Source organism: Schistosoma haematobium, chromosome 3 (genome assembly GCF_000699445.3).
Source record: "Schistosoma haematobium chromosome 3, whole genome shotgun sequence".
Taxonomy (NCBI): domain Eukaryota; kingdom Metazoa; phylum Platyhelminthes; class Trematoda; order Strigeidida; family Schistosomatidae; genus Schistosoma; species Schistosoma haematobium.
The window spans coordinates 4730670-4750620 of record NC_067198.1 but is presented as its reverse complement, the minus strand read 5'-3'; the positions used below and the strand labels follow the sequence as shown (position 1 = coordinate 4750620).

The 19951-nt window shown below is 33.6% G+C and overlaps 1 protein-coding gene across 1 annotated transcript in view; it reads left to right on the top strand.

The window, feature by feature from the left end:
• WC2_22 (blue light receptor) overlaps positions 1-18369 on the top strand; it is a gene marked incomplete at both ends in the record, with an annotated part of 56851 nt that extends 38482 nt beyond the window's left edge. The window contains 7 exons of the mRNA XM_051218937.1: positions 1806-2377; positions 6591-6881; positions 9122-9362; positions 11372-11511; positions 14254-14288; positions 17782-17900; positions 18011-18369. Coding sequence (XP_051068753.1) covers positions 1806-2377; positions 6591-6881; positions 9122-9362; positions 11372-11511; positions 14254-14288; positions 17782-17900; positions 18011-18369 — 1757 coding nt within the window. The remainder of the gene's footprint in view (positions 1-1805; positions 2378-6590; positions 6882-9121; positions 9363-11371; positions 11512-14253; positions 14289-17781; positions 17901-18010) is intronic.
• Between the last annotated feature and the right edge of the window lie 1582 nt (positions 18370-19951).

The following is a 19951-nucleotide window of genomic DNA, read 5'->3' as shown; positions in this document are numbered from 1 at the left end:
TTGCAAAAAATTATAGGTTCATAGGGCGTTAAAGATTCAAACCGTTGAATGTTATCTCAGTGATCTAGACGTTAAGAGTTCGTAAGCTTAATTTCGAAATTGTTAAAGTCTAGTCATATCTCATTTATACGACATAGAAATCGACATCTATTTTTTAGAAATAAATCAAAACTTTCTTATATATAATAAAAATTCATTATTAATTATATATAAACTGTGAATAATTTCCGACCATCTGTTTAAAATACTTTTGTTCACTATCAAGTCAATATCTGAAAGCATTCCGACTTAAACCTCTATAAAGTTTATATCTTTATTTGATCTATTAAATAAGATTAGTAAAGGAAGTAGCCATAAATATGTATGGGAATACCAATGCATTACTCATTAGATTACATTGATTTTCATCCATGAACATATTACTTAAGCTTTTTCCATGGTGCTCTAGCTTCAACTGACTCATGATCTTAACTGTTGAAATTACTATAAGATCCACAAACCTCATCTGATATTAATCGACATATGCTCACTAGTGACTGGCTTCACGAAGTATTACCTGGAGTTCTAGTGAGAAGTAGTGACCAGTGGAGTTCAACCGAGTCAGTTGTGAGATAGTAACTCACTGAAGACAATAGTGGATGTGTCGCTCAATTTCGTGGATTAGTTGAAGTTAGACATTAACACCGTTGAATGCCGGTTGGTTCAGTGGTCTAGTGGTTAAGTGCTCGCGCACGAAACCAGTAGGTCGTGGGTTCGAATCTCGCGAGGTGGGGTCGTGGGTGCGTGCTACTGAGGAGTCCCACAATAATGCGAAACGGACATCCAGTACTTCTAGGTTTTCTATGGTGGTCTAGCTACAATTGACTCATGATCTTAACTATTGAAATTACTATAATATCCACAAAATCCATCTGATACTTTCTCTAATAGTTAAACACCAAAGGTTATTGAATAAGTAGTTTATGTGGCGAGACTCTAACTTAGGGATGACCTTTGAACGAATCTTAAATGACCTTGACAATTATTAGCCAATCAGAAGACAGCTAGTATAAAGTAAAAATATTTTATAAGAAATTAATGAATTACAGTGGATATTCTTCTTTTACATGATTTAAAAAGGTTTGATAACGGTTCAGAGGTTCTGAATTCATAATGCATACGGTATAGAAACTCGTCCGTAGGGTTAGGGTTAGGGATTATGAATTAGGGTTAGGAGTTAGGGTTGGGGGTTAGGGTTAGGGGTTAGTGTTAGGATTCAGGGTTAGGAGTTAGGGTTAGGGTAAGGATTGTAGCCTCTGAATAAACACCTCTTCTCCAAAATCCACTGTAAACCGATCGTATGTTAGCATCACGTGTAGAACTTGGCTCCGTGAATTTGAAATTGGTCAAACGCTTCTTTATGGCTCGTCCCTAAATTAGAATCTCGCCACCCTAACCCTAATTCATAATCCCTAACCCTAACCCTACGGACGAGTTTCTATACCGTATGCATTATGAATTCAGAACCTCTGAACCGTTATCAAACCTTTTTAAATCATGTAAAAGAAGAATATCCACTGTAATTCATTAATTTCTTATAAAATATTTTTACTTTATACTAGCTGTCTTCTGATTGGCTAATAATTGTCAAGGTCATTTAAGATTCGTTCAAAGGTCGTCCCTAAATTAAAGTCTCGCCTTCATTCGACTTCTTGATTTTCAAGTCAGATACTTCAGAAACAAAATTCACAGAATAATCTTTAAACAAATCAGTAATCTCTATATTAAACTGATTGATACAAGCAATAAACTATTTTCTTTTTCAGATTTAACTCCTAAATATTTAGACAATATTAAAAGTGCATCAATATCAGATTTAAGTCATTCCGGTTTAAGAATTAATCATAAAATTATGAATAATAATAATAATCATAATAAATCAATAGAAGTATCACCTTTATTGAGTAAATCATCATCTGGAATAATCAAGACAGAATTGAATTCATTCAGTGATACATCCATTACACTGGATCCTATAAATCATCATACTAAAATAACAATTATTCGTGAAAATAATCATAATCATGTAAAAATGAATTCATATCCAAAATTACCAATTACAACTAGATCAGCTTGTAGAAAAGATATCCAATTACATAATAATAATACTAATAATAGTAATATTCCATCTTACAAATCATCAATTAGTCAATCTCCATTATCAAATATATCTTGTGAAAGTTTACCAAATGTAAATAATTCTATCATAAAACAATTTAATTCATCAACATTATATCTGAACAATAATGATAATAATAATTATTATTATAAAATGAATGATATTACATGGAAGATTCCTGATACAATAGAACGATATAATTCAAATGAAGAGATTGGGGTGAGTTATGATATAACTATATATGTACATTTCAATGGTTAAGATCATGAGTGAATTGAAGTTAGACCACCATGGAAAACCTGGAAGCACTGGACGGCCGTTTCATCCTATTGCGGGACTCCTCAGCAGTGCGCATCCACGACCCAGGACTTACTGGTTCCGCGCACGAGCACTTAACCACTAGAAAATTATTTAAAGCCATTTGCTTATGCATTGAGGGTGAAGTTTAAATTCACTTGATATTGTTTATTTGATACTTCTCATTAATGTTTAACATTATGATTGATCAGTCTATTATCAGGACTCAGTAGATAAGTGAATAATGTGATGGCGTTTGAAGTAAACAGTACTGAGTTCGAGTCCTAGAGTGAACATCAATTCTGAGATGCAGATACATCCAACTGACGAGTTCCAAATAAGACAAAGTGAAATGTGTCAAACTGAGTTCCACTAATAGTCATTATCCATTTTTCTTGATTAGAATGTTTGTGAATTAAATTAATATCAAGGCAATACACACAGTATCCACATATACCAATAAGAGACTGATCAATTGCAGTGTTAAACATCAATGGTAAAATTCAAATAAAACAATATTAAGTGAATTTAACTTCTCATCCATGTTTAAATCTTATAATTACTTAACCTTCAAATTACTCCGTTTATTTTGAATATTATCATAATTATAAAATATAATAGTAGTACCATAAAGTTACGATAATTCGATTCAACAAATTGTTAATTATGAAATTTTTGTTTGACGTTTATCAATCATAAAACTAAAAAGTAAGCTGATTTATTAAAGCAATCATTACATCATATTCATCAGGTATTATTTGATATTATGGTTAAAAATTTTCACCTTGTCAATTATCATATGATAAGACCGCCTATCAGAATACCGACTAATATATGTGACTTTATCCATGTGCTAAACCAATAACATGTCGATCAGCACAAAACACGTTGCGTCAATTCTCAGTCTTTTCTGATCCTTCTCACCCAGTTCTGCAGAACACAATTTTAGCCTCCTCCATATCAAGTGAATAGTTCAGATTTATAAGGTTTATCACAATTGAATGATCCCTGGGTGGTGACCAATATCATGTGTGTCAGGTCCTTATTTAGTGCAGATCGAATCCTATCGACCAAGTTGTAATGTAGCTACCGGTCTAGTTGACTCGACATTGCGTGCACTATGTTGAGATCAGATGGTGGTTGGAGGTAGTCGATAACAGACCCTGGATCCGGGTTTCGTGCTACTTGGCACTCGTCAGCAAGGTGTACCTGTAATCTTGAGGGAACTAGTGCTTCCTGACGGATAGCATTCAATCTGTATTAGGAAGGATTTGACACACATGACATGGATCACCACCCAGGAATCAATCACTTGTGATTACATCCCAGTCCTAGTGTAGGTCGGTCTCAGCCCGGATAGCCCAGTGGTAACATCTCTGACTATGAAGTTGGATGACACGAGATCTAATCCGTCAGACAGCATCAGTTCCCTTAAGATTACAGATACACCTTGCTGACGAGTGCCAAGTAGCACGAAACCCGGGTCCAAGATTTCCTGTTGACTACCTTCAACCACCATCTTATACATGGTTTATATACAAGCAAACTAGATCGTATTACACTATAAAATGAAAAATAATAATTATACAAGATCAAGACATATACTTATTGGTTACTAAAAAATGTTTAAACAAAATATATTTTTTCAATAATTGTAATTTGAATTTATGTCAACCTGTGTTGAATGTATTGAACTATTGCATGATTGGTGCTGAGAACTACATTAAAATGTAATCGATATTAATATTCAAAACCATGTGATAGGATAAAGTAAAATCCATAGTAGTGGAACTTTTACCACAATAATTTGAAAAATATGTTGACTTATTTACTATTCATTAATTCCTATTTATCCTTTCTATATACCTATGTTGGTACTTTCAGTTAGAGGGAAATTGATTCTGAATACAATGGTATTGAGTGATATTACAAGTATGAGAGCGGTTATCACTTCCCGATGACCCACACCGTGGGAGGGTTCTTCCAGAGATACCTGAAAAGGAAATTGGGTTAGAGGTGGTCTTAGTGAACTGAGAGCGTGACAGCAATGCCCAAGGGATAACTGCTTAAGGACAGTAACACGCGAATTGTTTGTAATTTTCATGTTAGCTCCGTACATGGTAGGATCTTGCCGCCGGAGACGGAAATCCGTGGGACAATGCGAGATGTGCATTTTTTTATTGTCGACATTCTCTAACCCCACCCTTCTTTATGGGAAGACAGCATTGCTGTTATGCCGGTTATCTGAGGGAAACACCTTACTGCCGTCGCACCGCTGTACAGTCAGCAGTGCAACTTTGCCCTCAGACCTTGTGCTTGCTGCTTTTGTCCTCATTGTTCTTCAACTGACCTGTCTGACATGGTAGGAGCTTGAGGAACGATTGTTCCAGCCAATATAGCTTGATTTTTTTATTACGATAGGCAAGTCCGATAACCACGTCAAGGTAGCAGCAACGATCGGGCGGTGTGCTCTAGTTAATTCTACAGATATAAGTAGTGTGTAGCACCAGTCGGAAGTAGAGTGTACGCCAACAGAAAATTGAGAAGAATAGAAAAGGAAACAAATAGCAATTATACGAACAACAGAATTGAAAGAATCATATAGTATGTAAACGACAGGTGAAGGAAAATGTAGAAATAATGTATTAAGGGTATGGTTTTCATATTTTACGAAAGCACTGTGTAATTTTGCATTAAACAACAAATTGGTATTCTCAATTCAAGTGTTCGTTCACTACATTAATATTGAAAATGTAAAATAACCAACATTTTAATGAACGTATCATAACTTACGTAATTACTTACTCCTGTTACTCCCAATGGAGCATAGGCCGCCGACCAGCACTCCACAACCCATTCTGTTCTCAGCCTTCCTTTCTAGTTCCTTCCAATTGTTGTTCATTCTTCTTCTCATGTCTGTCTTCATTTCTCAGCGTAATATGTTCTTTGGTCTTCCTCTTCTCCTTTGGCCTTGAGGATTCCGAGTGAGGGTTTGCCTTATGACACACAGTTAGATACTTTCCTCAATGTTTGTTCTATCCACTTCCAGTGCTTTTTCCTGTAACCAACATCAAAATAAGAAAGTACTTTGCAAAATGTTAAAATTAATCGAAACCAAAATATTTTAACAATATTTGATTTGATTTATGCACCTAATTTATAAACATTTGATCAAGAAACTGTTATGAATCTTTTGTTTTCGTATTGTTTTACTAATGACAGTTTTTATTGGTATTATATGTATTGTATTCTATTTTATCCAAAGTATCAACCGATTGTTGAATAAATGTTCACTGACAGTAAAAGAAACTATCCTTAATTCTATCGAGCAATATAGACGTATTAAGCGTTCTCATGCGAGACCCAATAGATCCTAAGTTTGAATCTCACGAGACGATATCGTGGATACACGCTACTAAGAAGTCTCACAATAGAACGAAACGGTTGTCCAATACTTCCAAGTTTTCCATATTGGTCTAGTACCAATTAACTAATAATCTCAAATATTTATTTATCCTTAGAACACTAAATTAAATTTGTTTCTTAAATTGATCAATGATTAATTATTCATTTATACCCTAGAGATTATAATGAAATATTCGTATTTAAATTTATCTATTAACAAAACCTTTAATGTATATCTTTTTCAAAAGTCATATGATCTACAATAGAATAATCATTCGGATTATAGAATTATCAATCTATTCTACATATATATATATCATAAACCATAAACTAGTTGGTCTCTTCTCTTTCTTCTTCTTCTTCTTCTTCTTCTTCTTTGAATCAAGGTAAATCTATATTTAAATCAAGCTCAGCTAATACATTTCGTTCACATGTGCTTCATATGTACATATATATGTATATATTGAGATACATTCATGTATTCAAATACATTGAATGACACAGAAACAGATAATATCTGACAAAAAAACAAACTGTGATTTGTAATTTGAATGACAAGCTTAAGTAACCAGTAAAACAAACAATCGGTAATCATCATTATCTTATACATTATTTAATATACTACTAATACAATTCAACAACTATACATTGATATAAATATCCATATTCATTATTTTAATATATATATTCAATGTATACAAGGATATTTATTTATTTATTATTATTTTAGGTAGATCTTTCAACTTCAGAAAAAATTATGCAATATACTACTAATAATACAACTACTACTATTACTACTACTACAACAACAACAACAACTACTACTACTACTACTGCTACTAATAGTAATAATAATCAATCATATATAAGTAAAATTGGTTTATTGAAACAATATGGTCATTATAAATCAACACCAAATATAAATACAACAATAAAAAAATCAAGAACACCAATAAAATTAACAAAAGTTAAAGAAGAATATGTGACACATATAGCTAGACCATTAAAACCGGAATTCGGTGTAAGTTATTATGATTATTCATATTAATATGCTTATTTGTTTATATATCTTATGATGAATATCATATTTATACATTTTATACATTAAGATTATGTGTGACACTGGAATTCGGAGTATGAGTTCTGTTCTGTTTGAAGTTCATTTGCTAGATCTATCTGAATCCTAGTATATATATACCAATAGTTGAAATCATCAGTCCATTGAAGCTAGATCACCATGGACAACTTGGCCGTCCAGGGCTTCCAGGTTTTCCATGGTGGTATAGCTTCAATCCACAAAAACCTCTTTCTGATATATATATATATATATATATATATTGACAATGTGATTGGAACCTATTCGTTTATGGTTCTAATAATGATATATGTAATCCACTAAGCTACTGAATTTAAATAACTATATGGAAATTATGAAGTACTGTTTATCTTTAGAGTATTGTTTATAAAAAGTTTTCTTTTTCTAAAGTGTTATGTTTGAAAAGACTATGAGATCATTTAAATCTGAGAATGAAATGAAAACCTAGTGACACAATGACCAAATAAGTTAACTAGTTCGATGCTAAGTAGAGAGAGAAGTTCAGGTTTAGAAGAGGGAAGATATATTCGACAAATAACCAGAAGTATTAACGACAACAAGCATAACTTAAACGTATATATATAGCATAAAAATTTCCCTTAGGAAATGGTACAAAATAGCATATTGAAAACGACAATGAACCAAAAATATTTAAAGTCCTCTCAGGTAGAAAATACATGATGAAGATGAAAATGGGCGCTTTTGGAGCAAAAATAAGACATTTACCAAGTGACTTTTAAGAATCTAACAACCTCAACAATAAGTTCCACATGAATTTATATGTTCTTAACGCATTCTCATTATCCATTGCTATATGCACTTTTTAAGGATTTTCTAGGCTTCCAATAGAACATGATATTTGTGCAAAATTGTTGAATAACAATAATGTACGTAATCGTTATCCAACAACGTAAAGATTTTTCCAAGTTTATCCCTCAGTTTATGCCTTATAAAGAGGTATTTGTCATAAATCAACCACAGTTCGGATATTGTTTTTTTTTAAATACAGAGTAATGCTTGACGTTACCCACCCCATTTGTTTTCTTCAACAGATAATCAACATGACCCCACTAGTAATCAAACTCTATTCATTCACATCTCACTGAACCCTCCAGCAGATATTACACGCTTCCAACTTCAATCAATTAGGCTTCATGAATGTTCAGAATAAGAAAATAGTACATATTGATATAAAGATGACAGATTTATTTATAATGATAAGAATGATGAAAGCTTGTGTTAATGTTGCAACATCTGAATTAAGTGAAAACTTGTGAGGAAAAACAAAACAATAAAAATAAATAAAATGATGTAGTAAGAAGTCTTCAGATCACCAGAAAGTGAAGATTATAGAAGAAAAGAAGTTAGGATAAATAAACAGAAAACTGGGCATCAGAAATTAATAAAAATAGTTCATTTAGTTTCATCAGACCAATGAAATGATATAAGTGTTATCAGTTTTATCATGACACATAGATTAGCATTGTAAGCTTGAATCCTTTCAGTTTATTCTGTATTTAAGAGACGAGATCGAAAAACTTTATAAAACTACGTATAATATACAGTAGGTCACTCAGAATGATTAATTTTCATTTACTACTGTATGGAGCGGAAACTTGGAGAACTACGAAAGTCATCACCCAGAAGATATAAGTGTTTATTGACAGTTGTCGACACAAAATACTTCGGATCTGTTGACCAGACACTACACTATCAGCAATAACCTACTGTGGGGGAGAACAAACTAGATCTCAGCAGAGGAAGAAATCAGGAATAAGCGTTGGAAGTGGATAGGACACATTTTGAGGAAAGTATCCGACTGTGCGTCATAAGGCAAGCCCTCACATGGAATCCTCAAGGACAAAGAAAAAGAGGAAGACTCAAAGAAGAACACATTACGCTGAGAAATGGAGACAGACATGGGAAGAAGAATGAACAACAATTGGATGGAACTAGAAAGGAATGCCGAGGCGAGGACAGAATGGGTTATAGAATGCTAGTCGGCGGCCTATACTTCATTGAGAATAACAGTAACTTTATGACCACTGTCTAGTAACAATGATAATATACAATTACCTATTATCTTAATGAATGTAAATCATTTAATCATTATAAATTAATCTGTTATTAATTATTTACAAATAATCTGTTGTTCCTAATTTTAGTTGAATCATTATAATGCATTCAGTGAACAAGATTTATCTGGGAGAATGATAAAATTAAATGAGAAAGAAAGCAATCGAAGACATAGTGAATTGAATTATTTGCATAGTCCATATGATCATTATTCATATCAACATATAAATCAAAAGAAATTAAATGGTAATATTGATGATCATGTTGACAATGTTCAATTAACAACATGGCGACATAATAGTTATGACCGAAATTTAGACAAGAAATCAGGTAAATTTTGTTTAAATGTTTTACTTTGAAAAAAAAACTAACTAAAAGGCGTTTGAAGCGAACGGTATTGGGTTCGAGTCCCGAAGCGAACATCAACTCTTGGATTTAGATACATCCACTTGACGAGTCCCAAATAAGAAGAAACTCGCGTCAAACTTGATTCCATTGCTAGCCACTATTCATCTATGTTTAAAAAGCTTGTGACTTAAGGCTATGTCGAGGTAATCCGCATAGGATGCACATATACCACCATGAGACTGATTGATTACAGTCCTAAATAACAATTGGTAGATACAAGTAAAACAACACCAAGTGAAGTTAAAAATATAAGGTCATGGAAGAATTGTAGAACAGAAATTCTCAAGTTTAAATTATACCTTTAACTAGGTTAACATTTATCATGACTGCATATGGACAGTAATATATCCAATAAATTGACTTTAAACTATATATCTATATCTTATTATCAGGATATTGTAGATAATATTTATGACTTATATTAATAGAGGAAAGCCATAAGTAACTACACATCAGTTGCACTTCAGTTTCTGACCTCTTAACAGTATACATTCATAATAGTACACATTATTCAACTAAACATTCTACAACGTGAAATCCAGGTCCAATTCTCATCAGAAACGTGCGTCAATTAAGCATTACAGATACTACTACGCATAAGTCATTAATTGATTTTGAATGTATTTACCTTATATCCGATCCAACACAGGATGTCAATATAAACCACTATGACTGAAATCATAGACCGATATAAGTTAGACCAACATTGAAAACCCGGGAGTTCTGGATGCCCTTTTAATCCTTACTGTGGGACCAATTACTAGTGCCAATTCACAAATCCACACGTGAGAATCAAAGCAACGAGATTCGGTCTCGTCCACGAACATTTAACCTCTGAACCACCAAGGACTGCATGGATTTCCTCCTGAATCTAGTCACTAATGTGCGCATGGTAATAGTAAGATTTGGGTTGTGGAGGTTCCAATCAGTAATGTAACTTTAATCAGTCTATGATTTCAATGAAACCCAACATTCTCTTCCACCCTTTACCGAAAATAAATCAATATTTTGTTTTTAGTGTTGATATTATACATATCCTTACCTATGATTCACATAGTTTTGAGCATAAACAAAGTGTGTGATACATCAAATAAATCCATAAAATTTATTATTAAATCTTAGCAGGGTATAAATTCATATATACGAATGGAAATAATGATAATAGTTTTGCTAAAGGAATGTCATACTGATGAATAGTTTTATTGCCACCTACTGGCTAAAAGACTTTAAACAGATCTTATCACAATAGATACAGTAATATCTATAACATATTTGTGCAATATTTTAATTATAAGAACTTATGGGGAACACGAATTGTCAAACTCTATCCTTAATAGCTTATTCAACTAGCTTACCAATCTGATCCTACAGTACAGAATCATTAGTACACTGTGTCAAATTCTTTTGTTATATACTTAATGTCTGTGTATGCTCAATGAATTTAACTATGTACATCAGTTAGTTTAAAGAGTTTTACTTCCTGATACGATTGATCTCCAAATTATAACTGTATCTTTATTTATTACCCCGGTGCCCAAACCGAAGCAGGTGGTTTTCTTAGGGGTCCACTCCCCGAGTCTTTGACCTAAAGGTCTGATCCACAAGGCAGTGGAGCATCGTAAGGAGATGCAGTCCCATAATAGCCGGTGACCAACGATTGGTCCATATGCCATTTGTTCCCTCAGGATACTGGAGCCCATGTTCACCATTAGTTTAGAATCCGGTTAAAGCGCCGGACATTCACTTTTCGTCGTCACATTTTCGTAAAAAACACCATCATTATCATATTCTTAACCCTTGTCCCAAAGCAGGTTACCTTATTCTATCAACTTTAACAAGGGTATATATATATATATATATATATATATATATATATATATTTATTTATTTATTCTTCATCAATTAGTATTATCCTTACTTATTTATTTTAGATGAGGATCCTATTCAACCAATCATTATACAAAGACATTATGGTTCAAATAATTATATTTCAAGTAAACCTTTGGATAAGAATAACTTATTATGTTCTGAACACCATAATTATCAATCTAATCATTATTATACAAAAAATGTAAGTTTTATAATGTTTGAAATGAGTATTAAAACTCAATTATCAGTATAGAGTTGTGAAGCTATTGATTGAGATCATGAACTGATTAATGTTAGACCACCATTGGTTAAGGTTAGACATTAACATAATTGGATGCTAGACACCTCAGTGGTCTAGTAGATTAAGCGTTCGCGTGCGAGACTGAATGTCCTGGGTTTGAGTCTCGTGAGGTGGGATCGTGGATGCGCACTGCTCAGGAGTGCTTCCAGGTTTTTAATGTTGGTCTAATATCAATCGGTTCATGATCTCAATTACTTTATTTTAATTGTATAAAATAATATTTCCGGTGAGGATATTGAAGTATGATGTAACCAGTACATATTTTATAAAAGGGTTTGGAAAGTTCTTTTTCTCCTATCAGATAAGTTTGAAATCTCCTAATGATCTCAATTAATTAATCAATAATCATTAGATAGCTATTTTATTTACTTTTCGGACTTCTCAACAATACACATCACTTGCCAAAGTATCGAAAATCAGATTTCACTGTAGTTAGGACATTTTTAGGTGAATAAGTTAAAATTTTGCATATTGCCTATTCATCTTCAGTCACTTAATGAAATAGTCCCCTTTTAATGTATAACTATTCTACACCTAACAGCAATCTATGACAATCAGTTACTTTCAAATAAAACAATCTCTTTTTGAAAACAGAAAGAAAATTATGCAACCATTACAAAGGTTAAACAATTGACAAGTATATACGATCAAAAGTTTATTGTTATCATCACTTGTCATTACGTGATGATCTACTTAATACTAACAAGCTGCTTTAATATGATTAGATCTTTCAAATTTCTTATCAACAATCTTACATTAGAGTGAACATAGAACTGTTACGTCTAGATTGATTGTCAACATAACTAATTGATTGAACCTAGTTGTAGGTAATCAAAACTGACAACTTAATCAATATACAATATTGTTTTTAGAGAAGCTAGTGTAAAACAGATGATTTCTTTTGTACTAGTCATTTTGTCTCAAAGTGAAATCTTAAGTATTTATTGATAACCACCATTATAAGCAAAGATGGATAGTGGCTAGTAGTGGAATCCAGAACGAGCGTTTCGTCTTAAACATCAGTGGAAAGATTCAAGTAAACAAAAAGTGAATTTAAACTTCACCCCAACATACAAGCAAGTGGCTATCAGGACTCAGTAGCTAAGTGGATGACGCTATGGCGTTTGAAGTGAACGATACTGGGTATAATCAGCTGATGAGCCCCAAAAGGGACGAAACGTGGGTCAAACTGGATTCCACTGCGAGCCATTATCTATCTTTGTTTATAATACTTGTGAATGAAAGTAATATCGAGGCAATACACACAGTATTCACATATGCCAATAAGAGGCTGATCAATTGCACTGCTAAACATCAATAAGATTGAAGTAGACAATACCAATTGGATTACCACCATTGTTTCTTTTCCACTAACTTTTACAGTACATAATTAACTTTGATTCTGATGGAAACAATTATTTTTTTAATAACATAGAATTTACCGCTGTTGTAATACTAACTTCTTCAATAACAACAAGTTTGAAAATCTCTTAATTCTGAGTGAACAAAAGACGTATGAACCTGATGTTCGCCACCGGCTACCATGTGACTGCATCTCCTAAAGACGCCTTGTGGATTAGACCTTTAGGTCAAGGGTCCATTAAATAGCCACTAACAAAAAATGGAATGCTGAAGAGTTATTTTGTTCTAGTACATTAGTCGATATAATATTTGGCAGTGTTTCTTTGTTAAGTTAAAAAACTTAAAAAATTTGTTCATTATCACAATATGATATGCGACGATTATAGTATTTTCACAGTTGGAATCACCAGTTGATCTATGCTAGACCACCATTTAAAATCTGGAATCACTAAACGGCCGTTTCGTTGTAGTATGGGACTCCTCACAAGTGTGCATCCACGATTCCGTATCATATGAACTTCAATCCAGGAGCTTCGGTCCCACGCTCAAACGTCTAGCCACTAGATCACTGAGTTGGCATCCAACGGTGTTGATGCTTCACTTCAATCAATCCATGATCATGCACAACCCTTCACCTACTATCTGTGCTGGATAACTGTCTCATACTAGACACGGATTGAACTCCACTGGTCAGGACTTCCCACTAGAACTCCGAGAATTCCCTCATAAATCTAGTCATTAGTGAGTATATGATCATTATCAGTATTGGAATTTGTAGAGTCGATCTAAGCTGGGCCATTACAATTCGTGATATACAATAATCTCTTATCATTTTATTCATAGTTAGCAAATTTATTTCTAATTTACATAATTATTTTGCAATAAAACTACCAAAAATTTATCTCTATATCTAGTTACCTTTAATCACACAAACTATAACTTATTATTATTATTATAAAAAGTCTTTCGATTGAGATCATGTATCGATTATTGTTAGACCATCGTTGGAAATCTGGAAGCACTAGACAACTATTTCGTCCAGGTTTCCAACGGTAATCTAACATCAATTGGTTCATGATCTCAATCAATAAATTAATAATCTCCACAACTTCTATACTGATAAAAAGTCTTTCGTAAGACATCGGTTAAATAATACAACGTTTCAAAAACATCCTTTTGTTTTTGGTTTAGAATTCTCACTTATCTTCATTACTAAATGTTATACACTTTGCTTATATCACTTTCTTTTCTCTTTTTGTTGTTGTTGATATCTATGCATAGTTACATTCAGAATCTTCATCAGATCATTTTAATGGGTAAGATTATTTTATAATGGATACTATTCTATTTTGAACAAAACTATTTTGAATACAATTATTCCATGAATATTTATGAAAACAAACTATATATATATATATGCAAAGATGGATAGTGGCTAGCAGTGGAATTCAGGACGCGCGTTTCGTCCTGTTTGGGACTCGTCAGCTGGGTGTACCTGCATCTCAGAGTTGACGTTCACACTGGAATTCGAATTCAGTACCGTTCGCTTCAAACGCCATCGCGTTATCCACTTAGCTACTGAGTCCTGATCTTTGCTTATAATGCTTGTAAATTAAAGCAATATCAAGGCATACGCACAGTATGCACATATGCCAATTAGAGACTGATCAATTTCAGTCCTAAAAACATCAATGGGAAGATTCAAGTAAAACAATACCAAGTGAATTAAACTATCTATATGTTACATATTCTGGTAAAAAAAATCTACTGAGGAGTGATTTCCTTCATTGAGATTTTTTCTTGTCTTGAACACTTCTCCTGTTAGATTGTACTATGACACAGAGATTAATCAAAGAGAGTTGAAACTAAAAGTAACTTCTTTTTTTGGATATCTGAAGTCAAAATCATACATTTGACTGTATTGAATAGGATGATGTCAGTAAGACACTTCTTTAAGATGGTCAGCAATTGGATCAATACTGTCTTCTCATTATCAACTAAGATGGTCTGTGAAAGGTAAACTATAAAAATAAAACAACTAGTTACCCCTAATAGATTTCCTTCGTTAGTGGTAAGGCTATAAAACGTCTCAAGTAGTTGTTTCAATATAGTAAGGCTATTGCTAATCCACTTGCGTTTTCAGGTAAATTAAGAAAAGGTGTAGTTCCACGATGTAAACGACACAAACACATACTATTAATGTCTTGACTGACTAGATGGTCAGGTGTAACATTACTTTATGATTTATTCCATTTTGTAAACTATTTTCTATAATAATAAACTGATACGGAACCAAGTGGGAAAAAGTTCTGTTTTATAAATTTCCAAAATATTTTCTAAAACTGCATTAGATTGAACAGGTTTTATGCAATGAAATTTGATTTGTGCAACCAGATCAACTGAAATAAGACTTGACATTCATGCATGTCAGTGAATTATCTCCGAATCATTAAAGTTGTTTACTTACTCACGTTGGGCCTGTTACTCCTAATGGAGCATAGGACATCGACTAGCATTCTACACCCCATTCTGTCCTCCGCTTTCCTTTCTACTTCCTTCCAATTGTTGTTCATTCTTCTCATCTCTATCTACATTTCTCAGCATCATGTGTTCTTTAGTCTTCCTCTTCTCCTTTGCCATTGAGGATTCTATGTGAGGGTTTGCCTTATGACACACAGTTGGATGCTTTCCTCAATCTGTTTTCTATACACTTCCAGCGCTTCTTCCTGATTTCTTTTTCTGGTGAGATCTAGTTCGTTCTCTCGCACAGTAGGTTGTTGCTGATAGTGTAGTGTCTGGTCAACGGATCCAAAGTGTTTTGTGTCGACAACTGTTAATAAACACCTGCATTTTCTGGATGATGGCTTTCGTAGTTCTCCAGGTTTCTGCCCCATACAGAATAACTGTCTTGATATTTGTATTGAAAATCCTGACCTTAGTGTTGGTTGACAATTGTTTTGAGTTCCAATTGTTCTTCAGTTGTAAATATATTGCTCTTACTTTTCTGATCTGCGCACTCATATCTGCATCAGATCCACACTGTTCATCAATGACGCTGCCCAAATGTGTAAATGTCTTTACATCTTTCATAGCTTCTCAGTGAAGTGTGATTGGATTGTTGCATGTTGTGTTGTATCGGAGAATCTTGCTTTCCCGTTTGTGTATGTTGAGACCTATTGCTGCTGAGGCTTCTGCTACACTGGTTGTCTTCTCGTACATTTGTTGTTGAGTTTGCGATAGAAGAGCTAGATTGTGCAACTGCATCCTAGCCGTCCACTGTAACTCATGCTTCCTCCTAGATTTTGAAGTCTTCATAATCATTAAAGTACCTAAAACGCACTTTAAAAAAACTGTTTACACGAAAAGATCAATAATTGAAATAATAAGCAAAATAAGATTTTCAATTGTGCATATTATTTTTGTACAAGTCTATGTATAACAGTGCTTTACTCACTCATTCTATCCTTATCAATTATACATTATATAATTTTATTCACACATGATGTTTGTTATCATTGTAAGTTTGAATAGATCTTGGACAAATTATTTAATCTTTGAAGTCAATAAGTCAAATGAACTATCATTAAATGCCTATTCATCTGATACCAATGGATTACTTGGTCCCAAGTAACTATGCATAAAGTATTAGTTAAATTCAATCCACTTAATTAAAAACTTATTTTAGTTAAATCCAAAAGAAAACTATATATATATATATATATATATATATATATATATATCACTCCGTAAAGCACCACCCTTTACGTGATGTCCGGAACGCTCCAGTCGGCCCTTGATAATCGGAGCGATGCAGTACAATTTTCGTGGCAGGCCGTACCCATATCCGCAGCAGATCCCCAAGGTGGAGAGCCCCTGGCAATTGAACAGTGAGGTAAGGGAAGTCGGAAAATTGGATCCGTAACTTCGGGAGAAGGATTGGCTCTGGGAGCCTAGTCAGACAGGCCGAGATCAGATATGTGTCGGTTCAGTTGGGAGCTGGTTTCTTTACTGTTTTGTGTGCTTCGGTGCGCGTTGTGGTGAGGTTACTGGACTCTGACCCGGGTCGATCGTGGGCGGTTTCAGCCGTCAGTGTCGTACAGCTAGCAACGCGCGAGGACATGTTTTACGTTGCGTCAAGCGGCTTTACTTAAATGGTCTGGCGCGCGACGGCTAACTCGGAACTGGAGCGCTACGGCTAACTCAGAACTGGCACGGACCAGCGGAATCCGACTGTCTTATTAAAACAAAGCACTGCGATGTCCACTGATTGATTTTGATGCAATGTGATTTCTGCCCTGTGCTCTGAATGTCAAAATTGAAGAAATTCAACCAAGCGCGGGTAAACGGCGGCAGTAACTATGACTCTCTTAAGGTAATAGAGTGAAATACAAATACTTTTATGGTAATATTCGTAGAGGTCAAGAAATACATCTAAGATGTAATCAACTTATTGGCATATATATATATATATATATATATATATATTGCTTAGTTTACTTACGCCTGTTACTCTCAATGGAGAATAGGCCACCGACCAGCATTCTCCAACCAACTCTATCTTGGGCCTTGCTTTCCAGTTCTATCCAATTTTTGTCTATTCTTCTCATTTCTGTCTCCATTTCTCAGCCTAATGTGTTCGTCTTTGAGTCTTCTTCTTTAGTCTTTGGCTTTGGGGATTCCATGTAAGGGCTTGCCTTGTGAATATATATATTTATTTATTCATAGAATTTATTTCAATTCACTTCTTAACTATTTAGTTTATATTGTTTCTTATAACCTTTTTATTTTTCATTCATAATTCTATTCAAGTCATTTAAGCTATCATCCATCTGAAGAATCATTATTAAATGATACAAAAGCATTGAATGGATTTAATAATAATCATGATTATTGTAATTATTCACAATCATTAAATCATAATTACATATGTAATGGAATTAATTCTATGAATGATACAAAATTAAGTGGAATCTATAAAAAATTAATCAGAAACAACCTAATCGTATATTACCTAGAAGGCCACGTTCATTAATACAAGATAATCATTATGATATTAATATTAATAATAATAATAATAATAATCAATATGATATATCAAATGAATTACGTAATAACCATGGTTACAGTTATAATAATATTTATGATAGTATAAATAATAATAATAATAATCAATATTATGATTATAAAGAATCCACTGATGATTTACATTCGATTACACCGAATCTATTCCGAAAATATGATTCTCAACAATTATATCATAGTAATAATACTATAAATGATAATATTAGTATGATTACGGATGGTTATCATTCATATAATTATCGATGTAATAATAATAATAATGAAATAGTTAATAAAACACGAACATGGACAAAAACAGATCTTGATGTTGCGTAAGTACTTTTTGTTTCTTTGTTTTACTATATTATTACTATAATATCCACAAAACCCATCTGATATTAATCAACATATGCTCAATAGTGGCTGGCTTCACAAGGTATATCCTGAAGTTCTAGTGAGAAGCCGTTACCATTGGAGTTCAACCAGGTCTGTTGGGAGATAACAAATCACTGAAGACAATGGTGTACGGTGGCGCAACTTCGTGGATTGGTTAAAGTTAGACATTAACACCGTTGGATGCCGGCCGGCCCAGTGGTCTAGTTGGCTAAGCGCCGGGCGCGCGAAACCAGTAGGTCCTGAATTCGAATCTCGCAGGGGGCGAGTTCGTGGATGCGCAGTGCTGAGGAGTCCCACAATAGGACGAAACGGCCGTCCAGTGCTTCCAGGTTTCCCATGTTGGTCTAGTTTCAATTGACTCATGATCTTAATAATTGAAATTACTATAATATCCACAAAACCCATTTGATATTATGATTGTCATTGTTCAGTTATTATAATAAAGATAGATGCATTTTTAGTTTTATAAAATATTATTTGCAATAAGAGGTTGTAAGAAGCACTGGATGGCCACTTCATCAAAGTTTGAGTCTCTTTAGAAGTGAGCATCGATAACCTCATAATGAGAAATCAAGCTTAACACTTTCGGTCTTACAAGCTAACGTTTGAAACTTCAGACTACTGAAACAGTATCCAATTGTATGAATGTCTTATTTCAATCAATAGTGGTTCAAATTAGACCGGTTCATGATTTCACTGAAACTTTGATGTATACATCAATTGACTACTTCCTTATTAACATCCCAGACTATTATATCAAGTGATACTACATTTATCAGTTCTGTATAGATTATAGATACAAGCTATTACCGAAAAGCTATAGGAATGAAATGTATGATCACATCGGCGACTTTTCATACTGACGAGTTAGATTCCTAAATTATACTTGTTCAAATTGGGTTTTTTTCTGGATATATTTTTGTCACGATCTACTTTAAAGTCACTTAGTAGATATGTAGGATCCAACAAAGGGAGTTTAAAAAACCCTGATTTCAAATCAATTGTACACATGGGCTTCAGTGGGCTGAGGGAACAAAAAGCGTATGAACTATTATTGGTGACCGGCCACCATGGGACTGCATCTTCTAACGTTGCTTCATTGCTTTGTGGATAAGACCTTCAGGTCAAAGACCTCGGAATAGGTTCTCTAAGAAAACTATCTGTTTCAGTTTGGCCGCTCGAGCAGTATTACAGTCATCACACAAATCAATGATATCTGCTACTGGATTCATTGTTATGGTATGCCCCCTTGTACCAATGTTTATGTGTTTAAATAAATTAATTAATTAAAGTCGCATTAATTATGTATAAGTATTAACTGACTTAAACAACACTAACCACTATTCACAATTTATACTTATTCATGTGAATTAATCATTTACTGGTTAAATCATCATTCAATTACACTTCGTATTATTATTAATCTATATTCCATCATAGAAACAATAACGGGGTGGATTTGCATGCATATAGCATACAATTCTCTTTGAACCTAGCACACAACAATAGCATCATGCACTGT